The sequence below is a fragment of the Rhinoderma darwinii genome, chromosome 10 (genome assembly GCF_050947455.1).
Source record: "Rhinoderma darwinii isolate aRhiDar2 chromosome 10, aRhiDar2.hap1, whole genome shotgun sequence".
In the NCBI taxonomy this organism is placed as follows: domain Eukaryota; kingdom Metazoa; phylum Chordata; class Amphibia; order Anura; family Rhinodermatidae; genus Rhinoderma; species Rhinoderma darwinii.
Genome location: NC_134696.1, coordinates 32,300,637 through 32,313,197, shown reverse-complemented (window position 1 = coordinate 32,313,197; position 12,561 = coordinate 32,300,637). Strand labels below are relative to the sequence as shown.

The 12,561-nt window shown below is 41.9% G+C and overlaps 1 protein-coding gene across 1 annotated transcript in view; it reads right to left on the bottom strand.

Annotated features, from left to right (window-relative positions):
• Nucleotides 1-12,561, bottom strand: part of PLEKHN1 (pleckstrin homology domain containing N1) — a 37,525-nt gene that overhangs the window by 13,834 nt on the left and 11,130 nt on the right. The window contains exon 3 of the mRNA XM_075840969.1: nt 1,462-1,605. Within this exon, the coding sequence (XP_075697084.1) occupies nt 1,462-1,605 (144 nt within the window). The remainder of the gene's footprint in view (nt 1-1,461; nt 1,606-12,561) is intronic.

Sequence of the window (12,561 nt, the reverse complement as noted above, 5' to 3'; positions counted from 1 at the left end):
CCTATGGAGAGGGGGATATGATTTTTATAAATTCTTAGGTCCTATTCAACAGAGCACTGATTAGTGGCAGCTGAGCAAAGGATGTGGGTCCCTTTTTTTAGACAAATTTTTCTGGGGCGTTGACAGCAGTGCCGCTTTAATGGCCTGATGACGACAATGGGTGTAATAATGAACATAAAGGCAAATTTGCCATTAGCAGTCTGAAAGCTAGTATGACGACCCTTGTGGGAGGTTTAATGGCTACTGGTAATCAGCCAGCTAAGAACTTCTATTTACTGGTGAATTCTCATTTTTTTAGAAAAGCTATAGAATATAAAAAGGAAAGATGAGGATCCATTGTAAAAGCCAAAGGGGTTAAAGTCTTAACTGCAAAACACAACCTAATCAACTAGAGCTCAAGGTCCAAGATATGGAGGTAAGTATTCGGAAATGAGTCAACAGTACACAGGTGAATAAGGAATTCTTTACAACAATGAGTACTAGAGAATATAGATTACAGACTACTGAAGTAAATAGGCGTTCATCAAGGGTATTACACATACCTCAAAAAAGGAGATTGAAATAGTTGCTTACATGATTAATATTTGGGCAACCACGCAGCGAGTGGGAAGGCCAAAAAAAATTATTCATTAGAGTCAGAAGGATTCCCTATTAAATAAAAACAACGGGAAACTTCCTGCATTCTAGTCAACTGCACTTAGATGACATCTATAAATGTGACCTCCAACCTACCAGTTTATGGGGGGCTTCTAATACAGCCCTTTACGCCATTCGTCTTGCTTCCCCCAAATTCAGTAGAGGGGTGGCCGCACAGAGTTAACCTCCATTATAGCCTATGGGAGATCTCCCCAGTTCCGTATAATGGAGGATAACCGCACATGTGCCGTCACCGCTCTCCTGCAGGGGCACAGGATTGGTGAGGGTCACAGCAGAGCGAGATCCATGATCAAACATTTATGGCAGACCCCATCAACTCACCATAAATGTGTATGGTGTGAAAATCTTTTAAGTAGTACTGATGATGCCCTCACAAAAAAAGATCAGGGCTTGAGCCAGAGGGCGAGTAGTGGTCTAAAGTATGCGGTGGCCAAAATGAACATCTTCAAGATTCCTACATTTACACTTGAATTACCTCGTTTGATGTAGAAGTTAAAAATACCAGGTGTTTTCTTTATCACTTCTATGTATGCACATGAATATATTTATAAATTGACTAGATTTGGAGATAAAGCCAACAAATGCAAAGAAAAAGAGACAGTTCCCAATTTTTACGCTCTGGGCTATATAGTAATATTACAATCGGCAGTGACCGGTAGCTTTATTTTAAGAAGGGCGATGATGGACAGAACGCTCCTGCTATGCACAGACAAGGCAGGAATCATCTTGTAACCTTAAACCTAAAATATACAAAAAGTACTTAAATAAAAGGAAATGAAAAAATATACTTAAGGTTATAGTTACCTGGCTGTGCTGGTAGCGAAACTTGACCTTGGAATAATGAATCATTTGCCCCATGTTTCGAACAATTGTTTTCTTCTTGCCCTTGCGGAAGATGCTCAGGAACCTTTGATCCACATTGTCCTTCTGCACTTCATTTGCAATATCCTATGAAAATAAAGGTTGTTAAAAGCCAAATTAGCCATTTTGGCACATGTGATCCTTAAAATATATTGATGAGTTTAATCTATGTATAAATCTGGTCAAATAGGTCAATTTCCTAAAATACATCCCATAACAAGTCAAACATTCATGCCAAGAACCAGGGAGAGATGTATTAAAGCTGGTGCAAAAGAAAAGTAGTTGCCCATGGCAAATCAAATATAAGGAAAGTCGTAACGTTACTCCACTGTGGCAAAAAACACATGTATTTGTGTATAGGGGCGTTTAGCTAAAACCGCAATATGGCAAACTGCGGCAAAAATAGCATGGAATTAGTCATTGAGGTTTCACCGCGTTGCAGTAATGGTGCGGCTGTATGCCAAATCAGTATAGGCTGTATAAAAACAGCCCAATTCCTTGAAAAAAAATTCAGCTTGTAATAGAAATCATAAGCTCCGAAATATGCCATGTGAACATGGCCTTACAACCAAATGGCAGGATCGCCGTTCAGTGGTCCAGGAAAGTTAAGAGACAAACCCTGTGGAATCTGTTATGACAGGCACATTAATGATCATCCAGCCTTAAAGTCAGCTATTGACTGAAGAGGATGGCCCAAGGACTATTTTTCTTTTCTCAGATTGATCTGCCCCCAGGAGATATTTAATTAAAAAAAAAAAAAAAAAAAAAAAAGAGATTTGTTTAATTTAATTTTTTAGGTAATATTTATTATTTCTTCCAATAAAAAAAAACAGCATTCTAGAACCACAAAATCTTGCTGCTTTTCTTGTACGAAGGGATTAATTTTTGCATCTACGGCAAGACATAGGAGCACAGTAATGAAAGCTATATCCTGAACAGAAATCGTGATAATATTTCTGAGGTCAGCTGGATAGAGTTCAAAAGACTGAACTTGACTGACCCAGTATCTAGTTTCAGATCGCTGTGCTGATCTTGCCTACATGCCGGTCGTGGCCCAATAATCCTTAGTCCTTCATGGCCTTCAACACCTCAAGGGCGGACTCCTAGTAAGCGTGACAGTTGGGGATACATTTCTTTTATTTATTTATTTTTTAACTTCAGTTGAAAAGTTTCTGGTTACACATCAAATCAGTAGCCATAAAATAGTTGAAAAGGAAAAAAAATAAAAATAAATAGGTTAAAAAAAAAAAAAAAAAAAATCAAATTTGATTGAATCGTTCTTAGCCATTTCCTTAACTAATTTTCTGCAGCCAGGATCTTCTGTATCGGTTTCTGATGGCGGATGGATTGTAACAGGGTTTGCCAACAGTTACGCTACTCAATGGTGTGTGTTGTAACACATGATACAGATACAGCCACCTTTAATCCTGCTGCAGAATTGGTACGACAGACAAAGGCCGACTCTTGAATAACTTCCGCTCCATGGCATTTAGTTTGGACGAAACACTTCAACAGGAACTCCCATACCATTCAAAGAGACGCTCCCGTTCAGTAGCCATTTAACTACTTCTATATTAGGCATTTGCATTATGAGCAATTACCTAATCTATAACTATTACAAAAAAAAAATTCTCTTTACCAATCCCTCTCAGGCTGCGCTTTTTATGCGGCCAGCAAAAAACAGTTTCATTTGCACACAGACCAAACCTACGGGAGCGATCGGTAATCAGAATGTATTAGGAAATTCCTAATAATGCAATTCTTGAACGCATTCTCTTTTTCGCTCATTACTCTGTCTGTGTAGGGGTCAATCTTCACTGTAGTCCTGACATTACATTCATGAACCAAGAAGCTCTGGATGAGTAATTCTTGAAGTGTTGCCAAGATCGTAAAGTGTTTGTGCTACAGAGAATGGAATTAAAGACTTATTCCCATCTTATAAAGTGATGGCATATCCCTAGGATATGCGGTGACTTTATTCTCCCAGAGGTTAGACCCCCACTGATCATAAAGGAGCCACAGCTCTTGTTTAGCGCCACATCCCCTTCTAACGTATTCCAGCACATCGGCGTTCCCGGCTGTAAAGGGAGCGGCAGCAGGCCCGTTCACTTGAATTAGCCCGTGATGCAGTGCCATGCACAGCGTGTGGCCCAGGAGCTGCTGTGCAGGGAAAAACAGTGAAGGGGACAGCACTAAATCAACGCTGCAGCCCCTTTATTCTCAGGAACCGTGGTGATCCCAGAGGTCGAACCCTCCTGATCATAAAGTGATGGCATATCCTAGCGACGCCATCACTTTATTAGATGGGAATAACCCTTTAAGGAAGGGACGATAAAAAAAATAGAATGTCCATGTAAGACTGAGGATAACACATGCCTACAGACCTCAGCTTCTAGACAATAGCTCGTCTAATCGCACGACACACCTCATGTCTGCTATACAGAATTCTCGCTAATCCGCTGTCCCCTCCAGATGACAGACAGATTGTTGTCAAAATGTTAACCAGAAAAACAAATCTTGTGTGTTTGAAAGCAAACAGAACGCCTGCATATTAACAGTAGACGTTTTAGAAATAGCAGCTCAGATCACTGGGCTTCTATAATCATGAAACATCATGATACAACAAGCATTTCAAGGAATCGGAATTACGGGATAATTGCATCAGTTACAGTTCTTGGTAAACTGGGATGAATTCTAAGGTTTATGGTGAAAGAAAGTAAAAGGAAGATGTGAGAATAGATTTCAAGTTTTGGAATTAGGTTAACTATCAACTGGGACGTTTAACGCATGTTCCTTGAATAAGGTCCTAGAAAAAAAGTTTGAAAAAACTTTAAACATTCTAGGTTTTTAAAATTGATGGCCCATCCTTAGGATAGGATATCAATATTAGATGGGTGAGGGTCTGACTCTCGGCACCCCCACCGACTAGCTGTTTGAAGGGACCCCGGCGCTCATACGAGCACCGCAACCTCTTCATTGTGTGCATGGTTCTCCTTTCCATTCGTACCTGCACGCATCATTACATTGGTGGCGGCTGTGCAAGGTTTTGCACCACTGTCCCATTCAAGTGATGTTTGATTCCCTCAGCGCGGCTGTTGCAAGTGCTACTCTGCTCTAGAGGCCAATCAGGTGACCGCTAGAGTGGTCATTCAGAACAGAGGGGCGGGGCTTACAGCATGTAGTGCAGGAGCTTGCACATCAAGTCCCGCCTCAGTGGCACTTGAGATATCACGGTCAGCAGTTTTGAGACTGCTGACAAGTTCCATTTTAAAAATATCGGAATTTTTAGGTATTGAAGTTCATTTCCAGTTAAGAATGGGTTCTATAGTTTAATATTGAATTCTGAAGTAACAATCTTACAAATGTGTAAAATTTGGCCCCCGAGAGCAGATCCAGGGGATCAACGTTCCTCATTTTTATATATTCGAGACCCCTTTATGCCACTTCTTTGCTAGAGAGATTGCTGACTAGTCTATCACCCTTTGGTCTGTTTAACATACTGGTCATTGCTGAATATAATGGGGGGGGGGGGGGGGGGTAGTATCAAAACCGCTGCAAAAGAAAAGTGGAGTAGTTGCCCATGGCAGCCAAATCAGATTTTTCAGAGGACCTTTAGAAAATGAGAGCAGCGACCCAATTGAAGGTCATGGGTAGGGCCTCATGCACACGAACGTGTTTTTGCAGCTGCAATTCACCCGCAGACTTGTCTGCGGGTGAATCGCGGTACCATTCATTTCTATGGGCCCATGCACACGACCGTGGTTTGCACAGTCCGTGCATTGCCCGGGAGGCTGTACCGCAAAAAGGTAGGACATGTCTTATTACGGCCGTATTTTGCGGTCCAGGCTCATTGAAATGAATCCACACGGCCATGTGCACAGCCCGCGATTTTCGGGTGGCCCTCGGATGACACTCCGCGGCCGACCAAGCCGCAAATCACGGGCCGTGCACAACACTACGGTTGTGCGAATGAGCCCTAACTACTCTGCTGCAGTTTTCACACTTCCCCCCCCCACTGTTTGATAGCTTTCTTTTCAGGGCATGGACTAACAGCTTATGATCTGCAAGATTTACACACAGATACCTCTCAACTACAGGTCAGAAAACAAAGTCAATAGTTTAATAGTATAATTGGGCGATTATCATACCCCCTCCAACCGCAGCCCACAATTACACGTTGTCACAGTTCTGGATACATCTGTGCTGGCAAATGTCAGGTTCCCCAGACTCCAGCCAAGGTCTGGCAATAGCTACTGGATCAACTGGAATGGAATGTAGAACTAGGGAAAGGAACATTCCACCCGCCAAGGAATGCGCAGAACTCCACTGCACAGAATTACCCCGTGCAGATCTGCCAGCATTGAATATAGAAATATACAGTATATAAAACAGAAGGAAATAAAACTAACAGAAAAGTCAGCAATTTCACCACGTCAGAAGAGCCTACACTCACTTTAAGAGCACCAACACACACCAACCCTCACCCACAACCTTAGATGATGGGGGAACGAAGGATCCTTTGTTAGAAGAGGCCGCCAATTGCCTGGCAGCAGCTTTTTCTCCCTCTAATCATTAAATACACACGTACGCTTGGCCAAGCTGAGTGTGTATATGTATGTGGAAGTCGGAAGGAATAGCTGTCTGCCTGACGAGCGCTTGGCCAACAGCTATCTTAAAGGGGTTGTCCAGGATTAGAAAAACCATGGCGGTTTTTTCTTCCTAAAGCAGCACCAGACCTGTCCACAGGTTTTGTCTGGTATTGCAGCTCAGCCCCATTCACTTCAATGGAGCAGAGCTGCAATACCGGGCACAGTCCATGGAAAGGCTAAGCACTATTTTTGAAAGAAGCCATGTAACCGCTTTGAAAAGGAGGATCTTTCACTAGCTTAGTAGTGCCCAATCTCCTAGCTAGTGAAAATTGTGACCGAAAAGGTTTATTTAAAAAAAAATTTATTATGAGCTTTTTACGAAATATGCAAATTAGGCTATACTAGCCAAGTGGGTGACAACAGCAGCGATTCTCCTGAGGTGGAGCCTCCTCACAGCCTCTGACGCTGTTCTATCAGCATGAAGCTGCTTCACACAGTGTGAGAGACTGAGGTTGGAGGGAAGGGGGATCACTTAAAACAGCCATATCTCCGGCTGTGGACACCTAGAATAGTGGTTCTGGTGGCATATCAAAAATCTATCATATGCCACCAGGATCGCAGTTCTAGCTGTGACGCAACCGGAGGGATCCCCAATTGAATACACAGTCGGGAAAAGAAGCTGTATACTATATAATCACGTTGTGTTACTGGGCTGGGAAAAGGAGAACTGTATGACGCTGACTGGACAGCGTCATACAGAAAACATTACACCACCCAGAGTGAAAAGAGTCACCCCCCCCCCCCCATTTGGCAAGTACAGCTACATTAGCATATTTAGAAAAATGCTCATAAACTTTGCAAATAATAAAAGTTTTAGAAAAAACCCCACACTGTAGTTATCAGCATCATAGCGCCTATTAGATTAGTTAGGAAATAGGGCATTAATAAACTAGTGAGACATCCTTTTTAAGGGCAGCTTTTAGCATCTCTTATAGACCAATTTGTAGTAACATTTCAAAGAAAACTCCACTTACGAGCAACATTTTACAATTTGCACTGGTTGAGTAAGGCAGAGTTCACGAGTCAGATTTTTAACACAAATTTTTCAAATCTGTGACGAGTGAACTCAGCCTTACATCATGTTTCAAAACATCTGCATCCAAAAAAAGTGAAGATTTTTAGTTCATCAGTTGATCAGCAAGTTCACACGACCTATTTTCAGACGTAAACGAGGCGTATTATGCCTCGTTTTACGTCTGAAAATATGGCTACAATACATCGGCAAACATCTGCCCATTCATTTGAATGGGTTTGCCGACGTACTGTGCCGACGACCTGTCAATTACGCGTCGTCGTTTGACAGCTGTCAAACGACGACGCGTAAAATGACTGCCTCGTCAAAGAAGTGCAGGGCACTTGTATACATTATATGCAGGACACTTCTTTGCAACGTAATTTGAGCCGTTCTTCATTGAAGTCAATGAAGAGCAGCTCAAGATTACGGGCGTCAAAGACGCCTCGCATAATGCGAGGAGGAGCTTTTACGTCTGACGACGCAGCTGTTTTCTCCTGAAAACAGTCTGTCTTTTCAGACGTAAAAGACAGTTCTCGTGTGCACATACCCTAACTGTCACTTTGGATGTAAATGTCGAAAAAAAAAAAATAATAATTATGTAACTGGAAAGTAGCTGAACTATATGTCTAGGCTTAAAGATTGAAAGTAGAAATGTGCTTTAAAAGTAATACCCCAGAACTACACCCACACACACTTGTCCCAAATAAAAATCTCCTAAATCATCAAATCCCACCTATGCTCAAGCAGCAGTTCCATCCGGAACATTGATCAGACTCAGCGGGAGAGGAGACTCCTTCGGACACTGATGAACATGTTAGAATGTGGATGTATAAAGTGGACAATAGGCAAAAACAAATGAAAGCAATGGAGCGCTGCTGCTGGATTATTATAAAGGCCATTTCAAGGATGGGACAAGTTTTACAGAAGCTGCTAAAAGCTCTCAGGCGGCACGTCAAAAAAAGACCCATTGTAAACTGCTGGTGCACATAACATTAAAGCACACCATGCTATAGAGAGGGTCTAATAAAAACATAATTCCATGTGAAACATACCTTGCACTCCCTCACTAATGCTTAATAGGGTTTTCTGGGATGTTCAAACGGTGACCTATACCAAAGATAGGCCATCAATGAATGATTGTGGGGTTTGGACCTTCTGGACCCCACCAATCAGCAGATCGAATTGGCAGGGGCTGAGCTTTAGCACCACGTTCAGCTACACTCATAAGGACTTCACCGTGCCAGGTACTGCAGTTAAAAGGACCGTGGCGTTCCAGTGAGCACCGCTGCCCCTTCATTCTGCTGATCTATGGGGGTCAGAATATGCCAGACCACCTCTCCATTCAGGTTGTTGCACATTTTGTGCTAATTTTTGTTGTGGTTAGATCTCTACTTAACCCGATCCTCTTTTTCTCAGGGTATATTCACACAACGTTTGTCAGGCAGAAAAAAAAATAAATAAATAAATAAATAATCTACTGGATTATTGAGGCAGATTTTGAAATGCAGTTTTTTTTTTTTCTTTTTTAAATTGATTAAATCTAAGGTTATGTTCACACGGAGTTTGACGAGTTTGACACTGAAACCGCGCCGCAAAACTCGTCAAAAACGGCCCGAAAACAGCTCCCATTGATTTCAATGGGAGGCGGAGGCGTCTTTTTCCCCACGAGCGGTAAAAAACGCCTCGCGGGAGAAAGGAGGGACATGCCCTATCTTCGGTGTGTTTATGCCTCTGACCTCCCATTGACATCAATGGGAGGCAGAGAAAGCGTATTTCGCGGCGTTTTATACCCGCGGCGCTCAATGGCCGCAGGTGAAAAACGCCACGAAAATCAGGTAGAGGAAAATCTGCCTCAAACTTCCAAACGGACTGGTGTGTGTTTTTTCTCATCTCCCATTTATTTCAATGGAGATTCAGAAGCAGAAACCACTACAAGTTAGGGAATGACACTTTGTGAGCAGACAAAAAAAAAAAAAAAACACCTATAAAAAATAAAACCTCTCCCTCCCATTAAAGTCTATGTACGGAGAATTGGAGCTTATTCTTTTTTTGTTCCGATTCCACGTCAAAAATCAGCACCAAAAACACTTAGATTTTTGCTTTTCTCTCTGGTCCATTTCCCTATAATGGTTTGTGTAGGTATGCTTGACCTATCCAAAGGCAAACATTTCCTCCAAGTAGAAAACAATATTATTTTATTCATCCAATACCAAAATATATTATGCTGCATATTGGATCAGCACCAACTGGATTATTACTCTGTCCAATTACCTCCACATCACTTACACAAACATATAAAACAAGATTTATCCAACCAGTTTTATATTTTTTCACCGTGCCAATTATTCAGACGACCACTTTGAAATATGCAGATCCTGTATGACACCCTTATCCCTCAGTTACAAAAGTGACGAATGGAAGGAAATGACCCTCCTGACACGTTTCCCTCAGCCTATTTGGAGCCATAGAGGGTAGTGCAGTCAGTGGAAAAACAAAGGTGCAGCAAGCTCAGCTCTGAACAGCGCTCAGCCATGACTTCAAATAAGAGAGATTAGTCTAACACCCCGGCTGATGGCTGCTGGAGTCACGCTGCCTCTTCCACAGTTGGTGTGGGACATGTGTAAACAGTCGTCTGCAAGCAAATCCAAAGAACAAAATTTCAGCACAAATAAATCGCGGCCATACATAAAGTTTCCACCTCTGAACCAGTTTATATAATTTATAAGGACAGAATTCTTAATGCAGATCATAGTTGAATATTCAGGCTCTTGGCTTGACAGCAGGTTGGCCCATTATAATTTATGCCATCAGGCACTACCGTAGTTTTCATCCGTAATTACGGATTAGATTTCGGACCCATTCATTTCTATTGGCCACGGACACCTTTCCGTAGATTTATGGATATGGATCTGTGTCGTAGAAATGATCTGCAAAATACAGAACATGTCCTGTTCTTGTCCGCAAATGCTACACTGGCTCACCCATTGACGTCTATGGACGCTTCCGAGATAGTGTACGGCTATGGATAAGTATCCGTAGCCATCACATCCATATTCGCAGAGAGTGAAAACCCTTACGGTCGAGTGCATGAGGCCTCAACGTAAGTTCTAGTAAAAAAAAACAAAAAACTTAAGCCTATAGGGCCAGCCCGGGGAATTTGAAATTCTCTAATACACTTCGGCTAGAGTCAGACGGGCGTTGCGCATCTCGGACATGTCCTATTTTCTCACGGTCCGTTGAAACAACAGCCATGTGAACGGCCACATTGAATTATATAGGTCCGAGTGACAGCCGGTTTCAATGGCCGTCACACAGACGTTTAACACATTTGTGTGAATAAGGCCGTACTGGAGTGTGGAGAATTTCAGATACTAAACACGAAGCACAAACCTACTTTTCTTGATGGCTAACACATCATGCGCACACGCTACAGATATTACAATTATAATGTGGTATTGTGGTTTCTGTAATTCCTGGACAATCATAAAAAGTAATGAATGGAAAATTCAGCCGGACAGCAAGGAAAACAAGCAAGGGAAATGTTAACCAAATTAACCCTAACCTTACCCTTCAAAAAAAAAAAAAAAAAAAACAGACAAGTGTTCTGCTATTTTGGACAGAACTTACAATAATCTTGATCAGGACAATTTTGGTAGAAAATAAAATTAATAACTATATTAAGGCCCTGTTCACACAGTTTTTTGCTGCATTTTTTGCCTCGGAAACCGTGGCAAAAGATGTCAGAAATTGCTTCACATGGATTTCAATAGGAGGTAGAGGTGTTGAAAAAGAAGCGACATGCCCTATCTTGAGGCGTATTCCACCTCAAAAACCCCATTGAGACCAATGGAAGACTGAGAAAAGCACTGAACAGCCGCGGCGGTTATGGACACGTATTATGGCAAAAACAATTGCGTTTTTTTCCTTTGCCTGTTGAGGGTTTACGACACTAGTCAAAAATAAATAAAAAATGACATCTCAAGGGAAAACACGCTTCCAACCAATACTTCTCAATCTGGGCCAACCAACTAATTTTTTTTTTGTGCCATCCACAGGATATGTGCGATTGGAAAAGGTGTGGTAAGAATACTTGTATTTCACACCCTTTTTCTCTTATATCCCACATGCTTGAACTTCAGGGAACACCGATCACCCAGGAAGAGAACTTGGAAACAAGATCTTTCCAGAGCAATGAATCAGATTGATCCAGCAGAGGCGAGTGACCCAAGTAGACTTCTAGGTAAGTTCTCATACCACTCCTTTATATGACAGATAGATGACTAAACAGAGCTGAGCGGAAACAATATAGATGTCTGTTATGACGTCAAAGACAACAAGCAATATTACTAACACCCCATCCCCCATGCACGGTGTTGCATAAAAGCAAAACACGCTCAAGATGATCATCCTCTTGCTTTTGGCTGTCCATGAAATTATCTGGATAATTGCCCTTTAATTAGAATTAGTGGAGGAACGCCTTCCTCTATCATTGATAAACTCACTCATCTGGTTCAGACTGGTGGAACGTGCAGAAAATAAATTGCCTGCACACGTATGGATTTTGCTTACGGGCTGAACTGCTAAATAACTGCAATTACATTGAACTAAAAAAAAATTGGAGTTCCAACATAGCCATCTTATAGGTACCGGTGCTACACAAACCAATATTGGCATGTCATGTAATCAAATAAACATTCAAGAACTTTCTAGGCCTCATACACACAACAGTATTACGGATCAACGTTATACGGATACGTAATACAGAACCCATAGAAATCTATGGGCTCATACTTGTGCCTCGGATTCATTCAAGATGTGGAGCCATGGTCCATTAGATCCTGTATTACAGAAATATTCTCCCAAGTAGCATGGCTTCCAGGGGGAGAAATTAGTGCCACACCGAGGCACCATACGAAGTGCCTCCGGCTCTATAGTTACCATAGGGACTCGTGTATGAGGCCAGCTGTAGTAAAGGTTACTGATGACACCATATGTATTGGTCCTGGACTCCATACAAAAGACAATATTACTACTGCGAATACTTTAGTTTTCCAAGTTGCGTTCAAGTAAAATAAACAGCCAAAGAGTCTCAGCAAGATGAAATATTATAGGACGCTTATGGGTTTTCAATACAATATAAATGTCCTTGCCACACAAGGATAAAACAACTACCCCTTGATACGTTTAGCGCCTCCACAGGTCATAACGACACTTCCACACTGTCTTATTCCCTGTGGAGGGGCAGATTTACTTGAACAGGACATGTCCAAAGGCAAACCAGGTAATACCCCCAAACAGCTTTAACACTGGAATCATCTGAAGGTGAGTAACTCATTCAAAATTAGTCACAGATAACAAAACCATGCTGTTCATGGCGGA